We start from the raw sequence: 22,839 nt of genomic DNA on the forward strand, positions 1-22,839 counted from the left end.
AGTGATGCATGTACCTGGAATCAGATCCAATATATTAGATCTTCAAAGTATTAGATGCCTGCACACGGGTACATGTACAGAAATTTCAACTTTTTCAGTAAAGGAAGATGAAAGATGCATTACAAGTAACATATACCTTTTATAAACTTAAAATTTTGAAGTTAGAACTGTTATGATCACTTAATTACCAGTACATTCAAAGAATCTCTTTCTTTACATGTTAAATCAATGTTTAATTAATTTCGTTATGTGTTCAGGTTTTTGACTTTAAGCATTGGATGTTTACACATAGAATTTACAACATATATTTTGGGCTGAATTAGGTTTTAATAAGCATAATTTCACATCAAAAATGAAATTATGAATATGCTGCTTAATTTAATCTTAAATTAAACTACAATATAAATTAAATGTATCAATTTGAAAATGTTCAAGTAACCATAATTGTTTTCAAATGTTTTATTATATACACTTTCATGTAATGAAAACAAAATTACTGGAATTAAACATGTGAAATATATATAACTGATTAATCAATAAAAAATTAAAGTACCAAAAGATAAATAAAACTTGGCTTGAACATTTTAACTTAGTTAAAGGATTTATAAAGTAAATTTGTCTTAACTTAGTTACAGTGTATAATTAACAAGAATAGAAAGGTTAAAATATAACATCAAACTAAACTTCCAAAACCTTTTAAATAACTCTTTGAATATAACTTCTATATAGCCTTATACATGTATATATACAGTACAGGTAAAAATCACAGGTAGACTTGAGTACTGCCCATTACATGTATGGGGGTTTTGCTGTTCATCACCTCTTAGGGTGTAGTGCACTATAGTTTACCTGTAGTTTAAATGTAGTGCACTACTAGTTTAAACGTAGTGCACTAGGTGTAAAGGTTAGCTTACACTCAACTGTATGTCTCTGGGTATGTGCAGTGCACGTTAACGTTATTATAGCCTCGTTCTCATCTCCATGACAAATTATGATGCAGCGAGTTATTTTTATTCACTGATGTCTTAAGGACACCCCCGGTCAAGCGTCCAGGCCGGTGGTCATTTAGAGAGCGTGAATGAGCATCTTGGATTGCCATTAATACATGTGTGTAACTAGAATGTTAGGTTGTTTAGGAGTATGTGGCGTTAAAGCAATGTATCGGTGAGTGGTCACTAAGGGTAAACAATGTATCGGTGAGTGGTCACTAAGGGTAAACAATGTATCGGTGAGTGGTCACTAAGGGTAAACAATGTATCGGTGAGTGGTCACTAAGGGTAAACAATGTATCGGTGAGTGGTCACTTAGGGTAAACACTTCTTTATGCTGGCCCCCATGGAAAAATTAACATTGTTGGAAACCCAAGCTATGATAAATTGTCTATGAGTTTCATAATTTTCAATATTTCATAGTAAAAGAACATTAAGCACCAATCTAATTAAAGTATAGATGGTCATTCTCACTACGTTACATAGTGAGAATGACCATCTAGATTTTAATTAGATTGATTAAGCACATGTGCATATTCTGAAGAAACCTTGAATTAATCAATTGTTAATTGCGAATATCTGTAAAAAGCATACGGATTGTGCAATCTGAAATACTGTCAACATACAGAACGCCTGTGCAACATCAACAGCTCATATACTGTTCGCAATATCTGATGAGCCCAGCGCTGTATGTGTCACATATGACACGGTTCCAGATTTAGATGTGCTTGTTGGAACGTATCAAAAATTAAAGATCACGCGCTATACGCAAGATGGTGTATTGCAACATTCTACGTCTAATGCACCTCCAGGAGTTGAAATGCTCTTGGATATCAAGCAGTGTACGGTTTCTCGTAATATAGCTGTGAGGAGTGCTGATCACACGAACTTGCATGACATTATGGTTCCTTACAGCTGGAGGTCCAATGAACTGTGTACAAAAAACACACTGAAAGAATTCAAATTAAATTTTCACTACAGAAAAGAGTTAACCGGCTTCATTTTTCATCGTTTATGACTTAAAAGGAAACGTGGTTGCTGGGTCTCTCCTAGAACGAATATTCATACCCTGCCTACACTGCTCTCCGGCAGCACTGCTCTCTGACGACGACCATCTGTCAGAAATTGTCCGTCCGTCGTCCAGAGCTACGTTATCGCAGCTAGGTCTCTCCGGGTTCAAATACATCGACTTTATATTTATATTAACATTATCATCTTCGACAAGGCTATCTGCATTGCTTTGTATACATTAATCGTTAATGAAATCACTGAACTTATCAACAGTTTCCACATCACAACATTAGCCTGATACTATGTTTCTATATAGCACTTGATTATTTCATCCTAGCTGCTGAGGGTGTGTCTATGTTTATTCCTGAATGTTTGTACATATCAGTATTTTCATGAGGCAATCACGGGCATTAATAATGGCAATTGGACGTACATTATAGTAAAAGTTGCTGAACTGATTTGATGATTGAACAGATTTGTGAGACGCTTTTTTAAGAAATATTTACCTTTCATCTATTTCCTCTGATAAGATATTAATGGCTGGCGGAATATCACCCAGCACATTGACGATGTTTCCTTCTGAGGACAATTGTTCTCCTCTTGGCAATAATCTGACTTGCATAAACAGCATCCTTTGAAATATCAACCATTCTTCAAGCGGCAAGTTTAGATACACTTCTGTGGAACCCTGCAGGGTGACACCAAGCACAGATCTACATCGGGCCTTCAGATGCATTTTCATGAAATTTTAAAATGCATCCAGCAATATCATATACGTGTTCAAAAATATTACTTCCTGTTTTTGTAAGTTAACTTATCTGGATTTTTCCTTCAACTCCACATTTTTGTATACTTTTTTTTAAAGGGGAATCGTTAATGAACAAGTTGTTCAAACTATTATTCCGATTGTTCTTTGAATCTTCAGCCTTTCTGTTTCGTTGATTACGATCTTCACTTTAACTTTGAATTTCATGTTTACAGAGGTCTTTATCTTGTATCATCCCCTCTCTTATTTCGCTTTGCTTGTAATTCTTATTCACAGAACACTGCATGCTTCCTTGATTTTTTCTTACATTTTAATGTGTCTTTTTATCTTTTGTTTTACCATCTATTTGCTTAATGCGCAGAGCCATAACTTCTGTTTTTTGACCAAATTTTGTGTGCTGTCTAGCTTTGTGTTTGCTTTTAATACTCCTAACTTTATATTCTGTTTTTAAACCCCTAGGCATTTCCTGTGAAACATATGAAAGTCATTCATGTTTTTATTTCTTTTCTCTCTTTTATTGCGTTTTTTTTCATCAGATCTTGGTGTTAAAAATATGTCTGCGTGGAACTTATTCATACTACATTAATTTGTATTCCTACGTGAACATCTTAAATCATGCAGGTACCTACTTTTCAATGATGGAGGACAATTGTCATCCCCTTGGCAATTCCCTGATTTCGATGAAAGGTCTTGTTTGAGATTTGAGTAGTTCTTCAATGGGATGGGATTTGATTTAGCTGGCTTTATTGGTCATTTCATACCATTTGCGACTTGCTGCCAGACAAGCAATACATATGAACTAAAACAGAATCAACAATATATAGTTCTGTCTGCGGTCTTAGATTCCACGCCAAAAGCCCCTAGTTGCAATATGTAATAGACGTGCTTTCAAACAAGAGGCCCACAGGTCTCAACGGTCATCTGACTCTCAAGACCCCACATACATTCTCAGTAGCAAGTAAGGTGGTACTGCTGAGCCATGATGGCCATCTTCGATTTCGAACCGACCCGAATAATAACAAGAGGCCCATGGGCCTTAATGGTCATCTGACTAAACTATTTGTGATTGTGTACTTCATTGAATATCAAATAGAAAGAGGCCCTATGGGCCTAAATCACTGATTGGCATGGAGTTTCTGGCTGAGAGTTGTCTGAAGACTTGTGTCCTGTAATCTTAAAAGGAGGTCATGGATATTCACTTGAACAAACTTAGTAGCCCTTCATCCCAGCATGCTACAGGCCTAATATCTAGTCCCTGGGTCTCTTGGTTATTAAGAAGTTGTTTGAAGATTTTTAGCCTATTTGACCCCTGTGACTTTGAAAGTAGGTCAAGGTCATCCATTTGAACAAACTTGGTAGGACTTTATCCAAACATGCTACAGGCCCAATATCAGTACCCATGGACTTCTGGTTATTGAGAAGAAGTTGTTTGAATGAAAAGTTTATGCACAAAGGACGAAGCATGATGACTATAGGTCAGATGACCTAACAAGAGGCCCAGGGGCCTAAACAGTCATCTGACTCTAAATTAAAAACCTTATATAATTGTAGTATGTATTCTCTGTAGCAAGTATATAGGGGCACCGTTTGCCATGGTGGCCATCTTGGATTTCTGACCGACCCAATAAATAACAACACTTGGTAAGGACCATCTCAGGATCATTTCTGGTAAGTTACAGCTGAATCACATTGGGGGAATTTGAGAAGAAGTTTAAAATAGGCATTGTTCAGGAAAACCATGATTGCACAGTCATGTTACAAATGGCCGCCATGGCTGTCAAGTCAATGATTTTACGAGGCAGAAAAATATTAACACTTTGTTGGCCCTCCTTCCTTAAAATCCTCACCAATTTCCAACTCAATGGCACCAGTGGAACTGGAGAAGAAGTTTAAAATGTTTTTTCAAGATGGTTGCCATGGTGGCCATCTTGGATTTCTGGCCGACCCGATAAATAACAACACTTGGTAAGGGCCATCTCAGGATAATATCTGGTAAGTTAGGGCTGAATCCCACTGATGGAATTTGGGAAGAAGTTTGAAATAGTTGTTCAGGAAAACCATGATTGCGCAATCATGTACCAAAATGGCCACCATTGCTGCCATTTCAAAGCTTTTACGAGGCCGAAAAAATGACAACATTATGTTGGCTCGCCTTCCTTGACATCCTCACCCATTTCCAGCTCAATGGCACCAATGGAACTGGAGAAGAAGTATAAAATGTGTTTTTCAAGATTGCGGGTCTGGCGGCCATCTTGGATTTCGGACCGACCGGAAAAATAACAACACTTGGTCGTGATCATATCAGGATCATTTCAGGCAAGTTTCAGCTGAATAGCACTGGTGGAACTTGAGGAAAAGTTTAAAATGTGTTTTTCAAGATGGCGGCTATGGCGGCCATCTTGGATTTCGGACCAACCCGCAAAATAACAACACTTGGTCGCCATCATATCAGGATCATTTCAGACAAGTTTCAGCTCAATAGCACTGGTGGAACTTGAGAAGAAGTTTAAAATGTGTTTTTCAAGATGGCGGCTATGGCGGCCATCTTGGATTTCGGACCGACCCGAAAAATAATAACACTTGGTCAGGACCATCTCAGGATCATTGCTGGCAAGTTTCAGCTCAATAGCACTGGTGGAACATGAGAAGAAGTTTAAAATGTGTTTTCAAAATGGCGGCTATGGCGGCCATCTTGGATTTCGGACCGACCCCAAAAATAACAACACTTGGTCGGCATCATATCAGGATCATTTCCGGCAAGTTTTAGCTTGACAGCACTGGTGGAACTGGAGAAGAAGTTTAAAATGTGTTTTTCAAGATGGCGGCCACAGCGGCCATCTTGGATTTCGGACCGACCCGAAAAATAACAACACTTGGTCGGCACCATATCAGGATCATTTCAGGCAAATTTCAGCCCAATAGCACTGGTGGAACTTGAGAAGAAGTTTCAAATGTGTTTTTCAAGATGGCGGCTATGGCGGCCATCTTGGATTTTGGACCGACCCGAAAAATAACAACCCTTGGTCAGGACCATCTCAGGATCATTTCTGGCAAGTTTCAGCTCAATAGCACTAGTGGAACATGAGAAGAAGTTTAAAATGTGTTTTCAAAATGGCGGCTATGGCGGCCATCTTGGATTTCGGACCGACCCGAAAAATAACAACACTTGGTCAGGGCCATCTCAGGATCATTTCTGGCAAGTTTCAGCTCAATAGCACTAGTGGAACATGAGAAGAAGTTTAAAATGTGTTTTCAAAATGGCGGCTATGGCGGCCATCTTGGATTTCGGACCGACCCGAAAAATAACAACACTTGGTCAGGGCCATCTCAGGATCATTTCTGGCAAGTTTCAGCTCAATCCCACTGGTGGAACTTGAGAAGAAGTTTGAAATGTGAAAAGTTTACGCACGGCGGACGGCGCATGGCGCACGGCGCACGACGACGGACGAAGCATGATGACTATAGGTCATCCTGACCCTTCGGGTCAGATGACCTAACAAAACTTGGTAAGGACCATCTCAGGATCATGCCAGATAAGTAAGCGCTTAGTCCCACTTAAAGAACTTGAGAAAAAAAATTAAAATTGGTGTTGTTCAGGAAAACCATGATTGTGCTATTATGTTACAAATTGGCCACCATGGCTGCCATGTCCAAGTTTTAGTGAGACCGAAAAATAACAACACATTGTAAGCTCCCTTTCCTTAACATCCCTACCAATTTACAGCTCAATGGCACCAGTGGAACAGGTTTAAAATGTGATTTTCATGAGGACTGACTCAAAAAATAACAACACTTTGTCAGGAAGGCGCAGAGCGGACAATGACGGACAAAGCACAATGGCCCTATGGGTTCAGATGACCTAAAAATACTGTTACCAGGTAAAAAGATTAAAAATCAACCATTGATTACATCAAAATCATAATTTATTCACCTTTTTACCAATGATAGGCAGATTTTATCACAAAAATTAAACTCTAAATTATGTTGCAGTCTTGAGATATCTTGTCTGTAAACAAAAATTAAACTGTTTATAGTTAATCTAATATAATAATTACTGTTTTGACCATCTTGTATATTTAATGAACTTTTAAAATGTTTTGTTCATAAAGATCTCTTGAACATTCATACAAAGTCTTATTATTATAAGCTAATAATGTTTGAGTATTTAAGGTGAAAATAGATTTTAAAGAAAGGCCATAGTACCCATCTTGTACATTTTTTTACTAAAACATGCAAATATTAGGTCAAGATCTTTGACTAGTCATTCCAATCAAATTTCATCCCAATAAGTTAATAAAAGTTTACGGATGACGCATAACACACGACAGATGATGCTCAATAGATCACATTAATAAAGATACCTTGAAAAAAAGACACTTATTGAGAAAATTCTTCATAATTCAGCAAAAAGAAAAAAAAAACTGTTTCACTTAATATCTTGTAAATTGAGAAAAAAATGAACCAATATAAAAAACAACTCTACAGTTTTGGTCATCAAATATAAATTAACTAGGTACGATAAACTGATACACTATAACAACATAGAGAGGCAGCAACACTATGACATTGTAAAACCACTGGGACATCAACACAACACTTTTACTGTGACATTATTACAACACTGCCAACACAGTGACATGTCAACACAGTGATATCATGACAACACTGGCAACAGGTGACGCCATGGCAACACTGTCAACACAGTGACGCCATGATAACACTGCCAACACAGTGACATCAAGTCAACACAGTGATATCATGACAACACTGGCAACAGGTGACGCCATGGCAACACAGTGACGCCATGACAACACTGTCAACACAGTGACGCCATGACAACACTGGCAACAGGTGACGCCATGGCAACACTGTCAACACAGTGACGCCATGACAACACTGTCAACACAGTGACGCCATGACAACACTGTCAACACAGTGACGCTATGACAACATTGTCAACAGTGACGCCATGACAACACTGTCAACACAGTGACGCTATGACAACATTGTCAACAGTGACGCCATGACAACATTGTCAACACGGTGACATCATGACAATACTGTCAACACAGTGACATCATGACAACACTTTCTCCTACAGTTCACTGATTTATCTCCAGTTTTAGAGATTTCTCTGTCAACCCCAGGGTATGACAGATTGCACGCACTGACCTTCTGAACCGGAAGTACTTCTGGAACTACAAGGGACACCATACAGCTCTTTTATCCTCCTAGGTTTCATTCATGATGCTAGGAGTCAAAAGTACGGAAAACCTCACCGACAAGTTCCAGAAGGACAATAAAGCTGTATGATGTTCTTAACATCACTGACAAATCTTAGAAGGACCAAAGAGCTGTATGATGTCCCTGGCATCACTGAAGAATCCAACAAGGGCGACACAGCTGTATGCTGTCTCTAGCATTCACTATCAAGTTCTAGAAGGCCCAAACAACTGTTTGATGTCCCTAACATCACTGAAGAATCCCAGAATGACGAAACAGCTGTATGATGTCCCTAGCATATCCTCTGACGAGTTCAATAAGGACCAAACAGTTGTATGATGTCTCTAGCATCACAGATAAGTCCTAGGAGTACGATACAGCTGTATGATGTCCCTAACATCACCACATCACAGACGAATCCTAGAAGGACCAAACAACTGTTTGATGTCCCTAACACCTGTGTGATATATTTTTATATTCATCATTTGGCATTAACTACATTTATAATTTAATTCATATTTACATTAGAAATCACTGCAGTTTTTTTTCTCTACAAATCTGGTTAAATAACTAATTTGGTTCTGTTCATGTAATAGGTATACAGTTTCATTATAATCTATAAAGAAATATTACATCATGATCATTGTTCAATATATAACAACAAATATCAAAGTCAATCCATTATGCAGATTAAGATTAAGTAAGGTGAAATCTCTCTGCCCATGATTCTATAGCTTGAAGTCATCACATCTGAGGAGCCAAGCACCAACAAAAATCATATTTATATTTTGTATTTTAGATACACAATTTTAATATTTAATCCAGAGAAAAACATTTCAGTAGAAAGATAAGATTTTGAATAATATCAGAAAGTAATATATGCTTTCTAAATTTAATTGTCGGTACCTTTAAAAAGAATTTTTCCATCTTCTCTCAGTAAGTTCAAATATACAGAAGACAAAAGTTTAATGAAAATATGAGATTTTCTAATTTTTTATTCTTACAATAAATTAAATACATGAAGATATATAGACTATATATGTGGTACTATGAATTTATTTTTGAATGAAGAAAATGCTATTCACAGAAAAATGATAAGAAAAAAAAGAAGATATCTGATTGATTGAAATGACAAAAAATTATTTGATTTCATATTATTAAAAAACAAGCTAATTTGGTAAAATTTATATTCCTTGCTTTACCCCCTTTCGGGAGGGGGTAATCTGATAATATTTGTTGCAGTTATTGCATGGATCTATTGGAAAATTACATTTTTTGTTAATCAAGGGGCCATATAGATCAGCCAAATACTGGTACCTTCCACAAAAAGTGGTGATCGAACTTGGCTTAGCCATTAGGCATTTAATGTTGTTACCAAATTTCAAGAAAATTTGATAATTATGTTGCTGTTATTGAATGAACACGAAATGTGACAGACAGACATACAGACAGAGAGACCCAAATCAATATCCCCTGTTTCGGTGAAAGCAGGGGACAAAATTAATATTCAATAAAATGACATAACTCTTGCAAAAAAAAAAAAATTCCATTGACTTAGCTCATAGAAGTGAAACAATAAGTTTCAGACTAGATACTATAATCAAGACACTAGTCTGTGTGTCTATATATACATGTAAGGTGTATAGGAAGATGATGATAAGTACATACAACAACATTATTCCAAAAGCATGTGTCCGAATAAATACATATATATGTATAAAATAAATGCACTTAAAGTTTTTAATGCTTATTCATGTACCCTTAAATTCTGACTATATAATCCACAACTTAATATGTTCTGTTCCAGTAAGATTGTCATGACTTATCTAGGAGAGACTAATTTTCAAGAATGGCATATTTCAGGACAGTCCCAAGTATTTAGCTGCAAGCTGGACGTTAATTAAAAAAACACCAAAAAACATCAATTCATATAAGCAATTCATAAGAAGATTATTATTATGTTTGATTATCTATTATAACTAAAATATTAACTTGAACAAAACACTACTCATTTCATTTATACTTGTATACATGCAATTAATAGATTCACACATAATACTTCATTTTTTTTATTATGATTGAATATTTTAGAAATATTTTTCCCTTTTCATCTGAATTTACAGTTTTGCCATTTGTTCGAGATTCTTCCTAGTTTTTTTTTGAGAATTTTTTTTGAAAAATATAAACACTTGGTATATATTATCTAAATTATACTGAAAAATATTCAAATTTAATCTATCTAAAAAAAAAACCCATTTTTTTCAAAATATTGCACTGTAAAACCACGTAAAACATTGGAAAAAATCGGCCTTCATCACGGCTTAACTGTCACTTCTGTTTAAAATCACTTTTGGAATCAAGGTATTCATTTGAGCTGTTATAATAAGATATTTAAATAATGTTATATCTTACAAATCCTATAAATTTTATAATTTTATAATCCTAAGACATTTTAGGCTTCATTACAATAATTATTATCCTCAAAGAACCCCCCCCCCTTAAATAAGAGTTTTGTGCTTATATTATGTTTGTGAGTTTTTTTTTTTTTGTGAACCACTTTAAGCTATTTTAAAATTGATGATTCTGCAAAAATGAAGATGGGAGCTTATTTGTGGATAAATATGGTTGTCCAACTTTTCTATAGCCAGTGATTTAGAATTTAGGCAAAATTTTACAAATCAGCCACAAAGATGTGTACATTGTAACAAGAATGATTTGTATCAACAGTATAAATTAGTCTATGAGGAATGGTGTGTCCAGACAGGACAATCCAATCACAAGTCCACCTTCGTCTGTTCCGACAGTCTTCGTTCTTACTAAGTGTCCGGCTAAGCTATTGTATATCTCGGTGTCTGCAGTACTGTAATATCAACGATGTACAATTAAACAATGTTGTGTACACAAAACAGTTTATCAAACTTCAGTAATAATATGTAACATTGTAAGAATAAAACATGGTGAAAATTTTCACGAAGAAAAATTAATAATTTGAAAAATAAAAAAAAAACTTACCCCAGATAAACACCATAAATGCCTATTTCACTGACAATGTTTCGGAGGCTGACCTCTAGTCCAAACTTAATCAGATAATTCTTCTGTTGCCAGGGCTGGATACGCTCCATTAGGATATAGCCCGCCCGTTCCATGGAATTCTTTATTTTGGTAAGGAATGGTTTGATGTCATCACCATATATATTGTTTCCTGTCAATAATACAAATCATATAAAATAAATTAAAAAATAAATAAATAAATAAATAAAACAAAATGTTTACATTTATTATTTGGTATGACTTTAAATGTACATCTGAATTTTTTTGGTTTTTTTTATATTTTCTTATTTAAAAAAGGGGAATCTACCCATAACATCAAGTTTGAGAAAAATCGTTCCTGTACTTCTCAAGAAATAGCGATAACAAACTATGACTAGTGGAACTTTAGAAGAAGTTTAAAATGTGAATATTTCTGACTGTGAAGTTAACACATTCACCTGATTCTATGGGTCAGATGATCTAAAAGATGAAAGGCAAACAGGACAAACACTTCATACAGAGAGGCACATATAACAAGACCTATAGTCTTTAGTACATAATAGTAAGTGACCTTGACCTACCTCCGCCCTCCCTGTTGGGTTTAAGAACATAGTTCTGAGGATCTGCAATGGCTTTTGCTATAGCATCATCTCCATCCTCACCCTGCAATAGTAAAATGAAGCTAATTGATAATTTCTGACATTTCATAGAAAAATATTATTATGAAAAAGATAAACCACTTGAAAATTTTTTATGAAAATTAAAAGATAATAGATATAGATTCACAGAGAATTAGAAAGTATGACTTTTGATTACCATATCAAGACTGTATTGATAAGCAAATGTCTCTCTGATAGATAATGCTACATCAGCATCCTTGATAAATCTCTCCACGGCACCAGGACGACAAAGCTCCTGTTGGACCTTCTTTGTCCCTGCCAACTGGTACTGGACGCTCGGACACTTTATTGCTTTTGACCGCTCGATCATCAACCGGGTATCCCAATCCTGTAGTCATAATGGTTATTGAATTTATAAGGTAATTTAGGAATAGTTATCCTGTCATAAAAGATTAAAAGTTTGGAAATGACTTTAAATTGATTTTGGAAAAAGTGAAGACTTTTTGATTTTCAATTTTAGTAGGAATGACAAAAAAAATTAAAAGTTGAAGTTGAAAATAGCAGACAGTCATCATAATGACAAGTGATACATATCAAAATACAATTTGGGGAGGTGATAAGTTGGTACATCATTATTTACTAATAAAAAATTGACAACAAGATACCTTAATTCTATTTATTGATTAGCAGCATGAATGTATCCTCACTTTTAGGAAACTTTTCACAAAATATTAGCTTTTTACAGAAATAATATTTTAGCTTTACTTATCATGATCCTATTCAGGCATTTTGCAAAAACAATATTTTCTTAGATATTTGGTAATTAAAAACTATCAGAATGCTTTATATTCTAATTATTTAAACAATGTATCTGTCAAAAATATATTTTACATAAAAAAATCTTATATTAAGTTCTATTGCATGAGTTAACTCTTGTAATTGAACAAGAATACACAATTGTAGCAAGAAACAAATTATTTCATTCATTTTTGCCTTAATAAATACGAACCTTGGATAATCAGTTAACTGTCAAAGATATGATTTTTGATATTCCCAACAGCAATGATACAATATATACCTTGTCTGATCTGTAGTCCTCGGGAGTGTATCCTGTACGGAAATATACCACAGCCACCTCACAGCCGTCTCTGGAACAGACAAATTTTGAATACATCATATATCATACCAACGTGTGTGTATACATAGATAGGACATACAGTAGATCATATACATGTCAGATGCTTACCAGGGGTACTTAAAAAGAAATGTCAAACTTATACATACATGTATAGGCCAGGCCATATAAATATGTAAAATGTAAATATTACATGTACTTGTTTTACAACACTTGATAAACAAGTTATACAAACTTATATTAATCATGCCTGTTTGCCCAGATGAGAGTTAACGAGGGGTCTTAGTATGAAAGGGTACTAGAGAAAATCCACACGGTTGGGCAGGTGACCCCTGACCTTTTCAAGACTGATTTGGGAATCAAACCTCAGCCACCTATGTGAAAGGCAAGTGTGTTACCACTGTGTCATCCAATCACACCATAAATTTTACAAATGAAAACCCCAAGGCTATTTCCCCTTGCTGGAAAATAATCTATTTATCAAATTGAATATCTTCCCAATTATTAAGAAATTTATTTTTCCAGTTTAAGCAGCTTGTGGGCAGTATTTTCAAAGACTTGTGTATTGATAATAAAATAAAGGTAAAATGTGTATGTGGTGTCCAAAGAAAGTGCTTTCTTTAGGATCATATGACAGGAGATCCATAGAGGTTACACAGATAGTCCTTGACTGTCCACCAGTTCTGAAGTTCGAAGTTCTTGTAATGAATAGTAGCTCACCTGAATTATCATACTAAGTTATCTCCCCTTCGTTTGAAACTAATCAAGGGAAATGCTAGAAACCAAAATAATAAAACTCATTTTTATGGATTTAATTTTAAAACTCAAGAGACAACAGCCAGGCTAGGTCAATGAGGTCATGCTATCAACCTTCTGAAATTTCCACAGGGGAGAATGCATGTGTATTTAAATTTTCAAGCCTAAGAGTACATTAATTTTCTAGACACTTTCAGACAAACTTATGCCTTAGACAATAAAACACATATTTGAAGCTGCTGTTTCTTCCAGATTAGTTACACTCTTTTTATATTTTCAGCAATCAAGAAAATAGACTCATCATTCATATATATATATAAATTAGGCTCCAGAATTGTGAGTCCCTCCCTCCCTCCCTCCCTAAATAGGGTGGTTTGTAAAGCATGCAAATTACAAAGTCAATGTTAATAAAAGTTCCTTGTTACTTACATGACCAAGGTTTTATCACTGATCCTTTTAGTCCCTCTCTCAGTCATGTCTTTTAAAGTGACATATTTCACAGGAACAGTTCTGTCACATAAAAACATTTCTGTATCCAGACGTCGCTGGTCAAGTGTGTTCCGTTCAGGATCGGACACAAGGAACACGACGCATGCCCTGGAACACACACATAAGTACAGTTAGCTCAAGGACACATGCATGACATCACAGACCAGTCCATTTCTGGCCTTCCCAAGAAACACAAACCAAAATGGGTGGGGAGTTTGAGGATCAACCACCCATCTCGGATCTCCACCTCAGGTTACATGGCTGGAGCTCTTACCGACCAAGTAATCTTTCAGTCCTGGCTTAATGAGAATTACAGGTAAAAGTAAGAGGTTAAAAAAATCGAACTGATACTTTTCAAAAAGGCCACTTGTTTGCAATATTGTTTTTTCAATTTGTTTCAAAAATTGAACATGGGAATCAGAGTCCAAGAGGGACTTTTATATGGAATTTCAGAAGGATCCATGCAGACCAGCAGGTCCTTAGAAAAACTGATTATTAGAACGAAGAGAAGAATAGTGATTTGAACACATGCAGTTTCAACAAGCATTCTGAGAGTATTGCTATAGCAAAACATGTCCCCTACAGGCCCCTGCTAAAAGTAATAACAGTTACGTTGATCCAAAAATCCTGAAACATGAACTTGATCTGTAGCAAGACATACTGAAGTTATGTACCAGTTTTCACCAACATACCTTAAGCATGGCTGAGAAAGTGTATAAAACTGAGTGGATGGACCGACAGACGCACGAGAGGAAACTGGTTTCACCAGTTGGGGACTGAAACTACGTATTTCCTTCCTAAGCTAGAAAACACTCATTTCTCGAACATTCATTAACTGATCATGTAAGCTGTAGACACCTATAAAATGGTACAATTATTTTAAAGCTACAACCCTACTTTTTGTTTCCATATGCCTTCCATCCTTCCACCAATCCTTTGGCAAGCTCTTTGGCCGGGTTATTTGAAGGTACCTGTAAAATACCAATATATATATGTTTTATCAACAGATGTGGGACAGGCTCATCATAAGGCAGAAAAAAATTCCTTTGTTGGTATTTCTAATGAACTGTTACTGTAACAGCTGTAATAGATACAGATGGCTTCTTACCAGAGGGATATAAATTTGGTCTAGTTGGAAGAGAAAAGAAATAAAACTTACTTGTAAATCATCAAACTGTTTTCCAGCCAATGTCAGGGAATACCTGAGAAAGACAAAATATATATCTATATATATAAATTTAACAAAGTCAAGTCCTTGCAAAGAATGAATATAACAAAAATAAAACTAAAACAAAGGTTTATCTCAAGGCCTTTCTGCCCTCTTAATTATAACGTGCTTCTTCCGCCTGAAGAAGCCGAAGAGGGCAGAAATGCCTTGCGGTAAATCTTGGCTTTTGTTTTTGTTTTATATAAATTTGTACACACTATGGCCTAAATTTGATGATGAGTTTAGAGATATTTTTGTATACAAATATTACATTGTTACAAAGTTATCAATTGTGAAAATTTTACCCTCTATTATTATCTTGTTCCATGGGTAAATGTAAGCAGGTGTCATTTGATTTGTTAATAAGCTTGGTTAAATATTATCTATTAAACAGCCAGGGTAATTCTGAGGCGGAGTCTTCTTGTAGTAGATGGTAGCTACCTCAATTAACAACATATAGGAGGCCTGTTGCATGCTATTCAGGGGTAAGGGTGTCCTGCCCATGGGCATAACATGCATGCAAGCAAGTTTTTTTTGCTACAAATGCATGCACTCACTTATGGAGGCACAATTAAAGCAACTTCTAGTACTATATACCCCTAAAGTACCCCCACTCCCTTATATTACTATATTTACCATTGTATGGCACTGCCACTATATAACCCTACCAATTCAGTTGCGAGTTCACCAGCTTATGAACTGCCAACTGAAATTTGAATTTGAAAATTTCAAAAAAAAATCGCACGACAAATAAAAAATCGCAGATGGTAAATATAAGCATTGAACAGCTTTCAGTTGGCATTCATATGAATGCCAACTGAAAGCCGTTCAATGCTTAAATGTCTGTGTTTGTGTGCGAGGGACATAAAGATGGAGAAGTGTTGCTGCCAGCCACGGCCAGCTGAACGATATACTGAGTTCAATTGTAGTGTTCTCAGGTCCATGTATTTAGATCAGTCAGATGGAAATAGACAACACAAAAGATTATACATACCGATGTACATCGTACAGTGGTGATACAAGACCAGCAAAACTAGACGCTATCATGTTGAACTCGATCTGCTTCATCTGTATACTATCAGGAATTGAAGCTGGACTCGCAGGGTCAACCGAGGCCCCCTTTTTCATGTCCATCATAAAGTCATTACGAAACAAGCCAAGACTTATAGGCTGGAAATGGATAAAGTCATAACATCTTAATACCAGTATTGTGACATCACAATGGCACATCACTGTTGTGATTGACAGATAGAATAGTAATTACATTATTTGAATTTGCAGAGAAGGGAGGTAACTCGGATAACAAATTATCTCCCCTTATATGAAAAGTTTGCTTGATTTGGAAAGATTTGGAAAGATTGAGAAGATATCCCGTTTCCTTTTCTTTCCCTGTCATTTTCTTTATTTTAGGGAAAATGACACTCTTTTTAGCAGAGTTTGAGGAACCAGAAACTGCCAGAAAATCAGGTCAAAGGATAATGTAGCTGTGATAACGCAGCTCTGGATGAATGCAGTGCTGGACAAATGCATCGTCAGGATTCTAAAAATACTTATACTACAGCATATTGTGTGAAATTTTATTTTCTGTTTTCTGTTGTGTGTGTGTGGTTTTTTTTATTGAATTCGGTTTTGTCAGAATTATGATATGATAACTCACCTGTGCTATACCTTCCTCTGTTACTACCTGTAAAATGTCCCATAGACGCTTGTTGAAGTCATCAACTTTTACAACACTGGAAAACATATACCATATTGTTGTGTTAAATAAATTGTATAGATCAAAGTATATATGTATCACATCAATGCATTAATAAACATATTTATGTTTTTTGTTTTTTAAATAAGCTATAGAGTAAATCCTAGTGAAATGTTAAGATTATTTTGTTTTACAAATATGACCTGTTTGATCAAAACAGAGAAAGCTACAGAGCAATTGCTAGTGAAATGTCAAGATTTATTTTTACAAATATGACCTTTTTTTATCAAAACAGTTGATCAATGTCATTATTCAAAGTAGAAGATAATTTTTTCATCCAGAAAACTACAGGCAAAATATTTAAGTCTGTAACCATAAAAGTACATCAAGATTATCTATTCCCACAACTCATTGCCCTTTATTATTTCATCCAAGCACATTGTAGAATATATGTATCTTAAATTCATACCTCTAACTTAAATGTATGTATATAACTTAAGAATTTACATTTCATACTTTCTCCTCATATGAATATGATGTTGTCTGTTTTTATTAAATCCTACACATCTGGGGTCTATTCCATAGAACTTGAAAGTATTTAGAACTTGAAAGTATTTCAAAACGGTTTTACAAATTTGACTCATGATACTTTAAAAATGGGTTAATATTTAACTATTTTTACCCACTCAAGTGAAAAATTGACATAATAAAGATTAAACTTACTTGCTTAGACACCTCTGTAAAAATTCCATATCGTATGCAACCATGTGCATCATTTTATTAAAATGAGGCTGTATATCTTTCACTTTGACTAGAGCCTTTCGAGGAACCAGGGACGGGAAAAGGGCAAATGGAGCATACTGGACTTTCTCTGAACTGGCCGGCAATTCTTCTGTCCGCATAACTATACCTGTTGGTGCAACAGAGGTACATATTGTTATTATTCTAATGTCTCTGACTTCAGTTAAATCATTTCTTAATTTTTACTAGCAATATAAGATTTTAGGAATTGAAGTTTAAAAACTTTCATTCAAATTCTGGTATACACTGTATGAAATAGTCATGTGTACTTTCATGACTGGTTTGGAGTTTTCAAATTATTTCAAATTATTCCACAATTTTTGTGGTTAGACCGTGCAACAATAATGAAAGAATTATTAATACATGAAACAATATTTTTGTTTATATGCATGGTTTCCCATAGCAACCACGAAAACAATAAAAGTTAATACCAAACAGATGTTTTATGCCATAAAGTATGTCTCCCTGTTGAAAACTTTAAGTTCAGGAATTTCGCTTATTGAGGAAATGTTGATGAAACTGGGGTCTAAGTTTACTACACTAAGTCTTTACCAAATTACGTGCACATGAAGAGAAGTCGGAAGCAGCATTTACTAACTAAGCTATCAAAACACAATGCAGATAGGCACATAATGTTCTTTCCATCAAAATTACATTTAATTGGGTAACATTTCATATGTTGCATGTATATACCGAATCTATCTACAATACAATTGACCATATTTTAATTTTTTTTAAATTATTACTTAAATTTGGCAGATATAAAATATTACTTTTGTCTAATAGATAAAATAATTCTTATTTATATACACTGGTATACATTTTATATATTTACAAACCATGTAATAATGCATGCTCCTTTGTTTTCTTGACAATTTCTTGAATCTTCTTTTCATTAAAAGAAATGGTATCTAATACTGTTGCCATTTTGTGAGATTCTTCAAGAATGCTTCAACTCATATCGACAAATATTGTTGGATCTGTAAATAAAGTAAAACATATAAACATCAAATTAGGACAGACATATTTTGACATTCTCAGGGCTGCCTGGCTTGACAAAAATATCACCAACATCTAGGGAAGCTGTCTATCCTTAGATATGGTGTAGAATGTAAATGAATATTTCATATATATTTCAGCAAATTGAAATATTGTTAATTTGATATCTTGGATTACCATATACATGCAGATTCTGGGACAATTGTTGAAAAAACTGCATTGACATCCTTTCATCAAACTGATAAACATATAATGATTGGGACGTTGGATGACACAGTGGTAATTTAACACACATGCCTTTCAACTAGACATATGAAAAAGGTTTGGGGTCACTTGCTCTACAAGGTAGGTTTTCCTCCGGTTCTGTGGTTTCTCCCACAGTTAGAACCCTCCCGCACTTCAACTAATCAAGGCCAATAAGATTGATTAATATAAGTTGATATGATTTGTTTTGCAATTATAATGTTGTAAAATATATAGAGGTTACACAACGAGTGGTTGTTGGATATGGAATTTATTTCACACAAGTAAGTTATTTTTTAAAAGTTACAAAAGACACAAGCTTTAGCGAGTGTTTTTTGCAACTTTTAAAAATAACTTAAGAGTGTGAAATAAATTCCATATCCAACAATTTCGAGTCGTGTGACCTGTTTCTACCACAATAATATCGGCTTGAATCAAAGGGAAACGTGGCCAAGTATAATTTCGCGTATGCAAATAAAGTGTACCGGTGACGTCCGGGACCCGTTGATGTGACGTCATTAGATTATTGATGACGTCAATAACAATTGCAGCTTGGGTCAAAGTTCACCGTGTTAGCCAATCAAAATGCGTACAGAGTTTATACCACGTGTGGTATAAACAGATTGTTAATCAACAGCTGTAATGTTTAACTGATGGTCTGAGAGTTGAATAACACAGGGTATTGTGGTAGAAATAAAGTTTACATTTACAACTGTAATAAACATGAGAAATGCATAATCTAAAATACTTTTTCTTAATTACATTATATTTCATAACGACGAAGTTTCCCAAATAATCCACGTCTACATGTAAACATTTGGTTCAAAATCTGGATAATCCCAAGATCCTAAATGGGGAGCTCGAGGATACAATTAATAAACTCCAACAATGTAATAGAGGATCCCAGAGCACATGCATATACTGTGTATGGCGAGAAAATTAATTGGCATCATAACACATAATTTGCCAAAGACTTTCTCGCGGAGCTAGCTGAAGTATGTATATGATTAACATCAACAAAAGTATACGGTAGAACTCTATAGGTCACTGTGGTATAGGTATGGGCTAATATTTGTTTTTCTATAAATACAAACAAGATACAGATGCCTGTGAAGTTTCCCCTAGTCCTTACACCAGACTCGGGGTTTCTGGTGTAGACATCTATCTGTTAGAACGTCCATGTCTGGTGTCAGAGCATGAGGAATCTCGGGCTAACGCCCGTGGCCGTGTTAAGACTATTTCTCGAAATATAAACAAGATTTCAATAACATGAGAATTAAAATTAATGCCATTTTAGGATAGACTGTGGCACGAAATTATGTAAATGATTCCGTAGCGTGTAAATTATTTCGAAGCATAAATTTACAACATTATGTGCGTGTACGTACCTAGCTATCAACCATGTTCTCCTTCTTCAACTCGGTGTGGACCTAATGTTTTTTATAAGTAAAGTGAAACTGATTCCTTCGGAAGGTCTCGGGTTTTTTCAATGCCAATGATTGATTAAAAATTCAGAATAGAGTGCATAAATTTGAATGGATCATTCGTTTACAATTTTTATCAAAGCTTTGGGGAATATTCTGCATATGCGCTTAAAGGTAAAAATATAAAGTATTGAGATTTAAACGATTAATTTATCGGAATCAGAAATCGTTATTTGCCACAATAGTGTAGTTGTACGAGTTACCTCCCTTCTGCTATACATGTATTACGCAACATGTTTTTCTGTTGGAGCAGAGACATAATTCAATGAGTATATTTGTTAGAAAAAAAGAGCAAGTTGTAATCCATTCTTAGAATTATCGATGTGCATGTGTGCTAGACAAGTATACTATATGTAAAGTATACATATTTACATGTACGTACTATATATATACATAAATGCCCGTAAACTATAAATAGTATACATACATGTACTGTATATAATTATATGTACATAAAATAAAAAGACAGCTGGTAAATAGACATTTGCTGGAACAAAGAGTGAATGACGTAATTTTGCTGACAAATGGCGCAACGCGCATGGAATGGATGGATGGATAGATATACGAGCATATATAATTTTATTATTATATATAGTCTATATAATAATTATTATGTACATACATGTACATTGAACCTATAGTTCAGTTACGATGTACATGGCAATCTCATTAAAATCAGCTGTTACATATACGTTTTCTAAATACTATTATGTAATAAACGTAGCCATGGTAACAGCTCAGACTGCTAGAGCGCCAATAAAGTATAATCTCATATCCGAGGGGGTGGTATGAAGCTCCCCATCCGTGTTCGTTTGTGTTTCTCGGGACGCTGAGAAATGGATCGGTCTGTGCTGTCGCGGTTGTGTCCATCCATGGTCAAGACACTGTACCCTAATTGTCCTGGATGGTATGCGACGGGCCTTTCGTATTTTGTTTAATGAGGTATAGTCACCAACTACTACAAGGAAACCTCAAAATGACCCTGGCTGTTCACATATGTATGGTAAGCTAAAGTGGAAAAGGTCACTTTTTATGGGTATCCATACATAATTCTTAATATCCATAATGCGATTAAGGGATATCCATAAATCATTGAATTATGGATATCCATAAATAGTGACTTTTTTCCACTTTGGCTTGCCATATTCACAGGGGCGATAAACACAGGGAAATTAATTCACGTCTATATTTCATATCATATTTATTTAACTTTGAAAAACAAAACAACATAATTTATAAGTCATCACCATCATAAGTTTTATATTTATATTATTGATTTTCTCTGAATTAATTGTGCTTTCGCCCAAACCAGCAAATGTTATCGCTTCTTTTCACCGCATGACCGTGACATCCCAAAGACGTTAAAATTGACATTGTCCTATGCTTAACCTTTCCATGACTGACTGCAAGAACTGGTTTGCCAGTTTAACGTAACCGATTTGAGAGTCATAAAATGCCCCTTGAAAGGCCTAAGCTCGATTGTTATTTCGTTAGCGACCATCTGATGCAACGACGTCATTTGAGGTGCAATTTCAATCAAATGCCATGCAGCAATTTAGCTAATTAAATTTCTAGTCGAACGCCTACACGAATCCACCTATTGCTAGGATTCGAGTCATCAACTTTAGTCGTAGATTCAGCCCTCTGCTTTTGAACCACCTGTAGCCTGTTGGAATTGCATCACACCCGATCCATTATGCTGACACCAGAATAGGCAGTGCCCCATTTCTTCGTATCATTTCGGATTAATTGGTGGTAGAGAGAATATGATGGAAATGTCGGAACGGGTATAGCAAAAATCCAATTTCGCTTCAGACATGCTCGCAAATTCTGCGGTTCAAACGTTCCAATGTTAGCGATATCTTAACAAACGGCCTGTTATTTATGTCTCTGAAAGTGTGTACGATTTTCTCAATTTCTGACCCACAACAGCGTGACAAAAAGAAGAGATAGAAAGATGAATAATAAAGGCATTGACAAGTTTGCAATGTGAACAGCAGTTTCAATTTAGTGGCTTTCGTTCTCCAATGTATCTAGGACAGCACAAAATCCAACTTTGAATTCTGCACAGCAGTTTCTTCGTTGTTACCTGTTAGGAATCTGCGGCGGTCAATAATTAGTAACAGCTGACGTAATATCGCTCCTCATTCCCCGACGATACAACGATCTTCGCGTTCATCGCCAAGAAAATGAAACATTAATTAAACTAACTTACCTGAATACGGAACTAACTCCCAGTGTCATCTGGCATATCTACACATTCGATATCAATTTTCAATTTATAGACAAACTTCCAAATCATAAACACATATTTATAGTTAAACAGATGTTCGCCACGTATACATAGGTATACTAATCTTTATGTCAAATCATTGAAGGTTTACTCTAAC

General features: G+C 35.3%; 1 protein-coding gene across 1 annotated transcript; it reads right to left on the minus strand.

Moving 5' to 3' along the window:
- Positions 1–10,475: 10,475 nt before the first annotated feature.
- On the minus strand, positions 10,476–20,417 carry LOC117337323 (glutathione synthetase-like). The gene is made up of 13 exons (XM_033898243.1): positions 20,354–20,417; positions 18,563–18,703; positions 17,646–17,832; positions 16,884–16,959; positions 16,221–16,396; positions 15,179–15,221; positions 14,917–14,990; positions 13,960–14,127; positions 12,718–12,787; positions 11,836–12,027; positions 11,601–11,682; positions 11,002–11,191; positions 10,476–10,849 (listed from the first exon to the last, which is right to left on the minus strand). The coding sequence occupies exons 2-13, from the start codon at positions 18,648–18,650 to the stop codon at positions 10,723–10,725; spliced, it is 1,473 nt and encodes a 490-aa protein (XP_033754134.1). The 5' UTR covers positions 18,651–18,703; positions 20,354–20,417; the 3' UTR covers positions 10,476–10,722.
- Between the last annotated feature and the right edge of the window lie 2,422 nt (positions 20,418–22,839).

This window comes from Pecten maximus, chromosome 11 (assembly GCF_902652985.1).
Source record: "Pecten maximus chromosome 11, xPecMax1.1, whole genome shotgun sequence".
Taxonomy (NCBI): Eukaryota; Metazoa; Mollusca; class Bivalvia; order Pectinida; family Pectinidae; genus Pecten; species Pecten maximus.

Coding starts and splice junctions, on each gene's coding strand:
- LOC117337323 (XM_033898243.1), bottom strand. CDS start 18,650: ATGGCAACAGTATTAGATACCATTTCTTTTAATGAAAAGAAGATTCAA. Junction 17,833..18,562: donor GGAGCATGCATTATTACATG/GTTTGTAAATAT, acceptor TTGCACCAACAG/GTATAGTTATGCGGACAGAA. Junction 12,028..12,717: donor AGGACTACAGATCAGACAAG/GTATATATTGTA, acceptor TTATGACTACAG/GATTGGGATACCCGGTTGAT.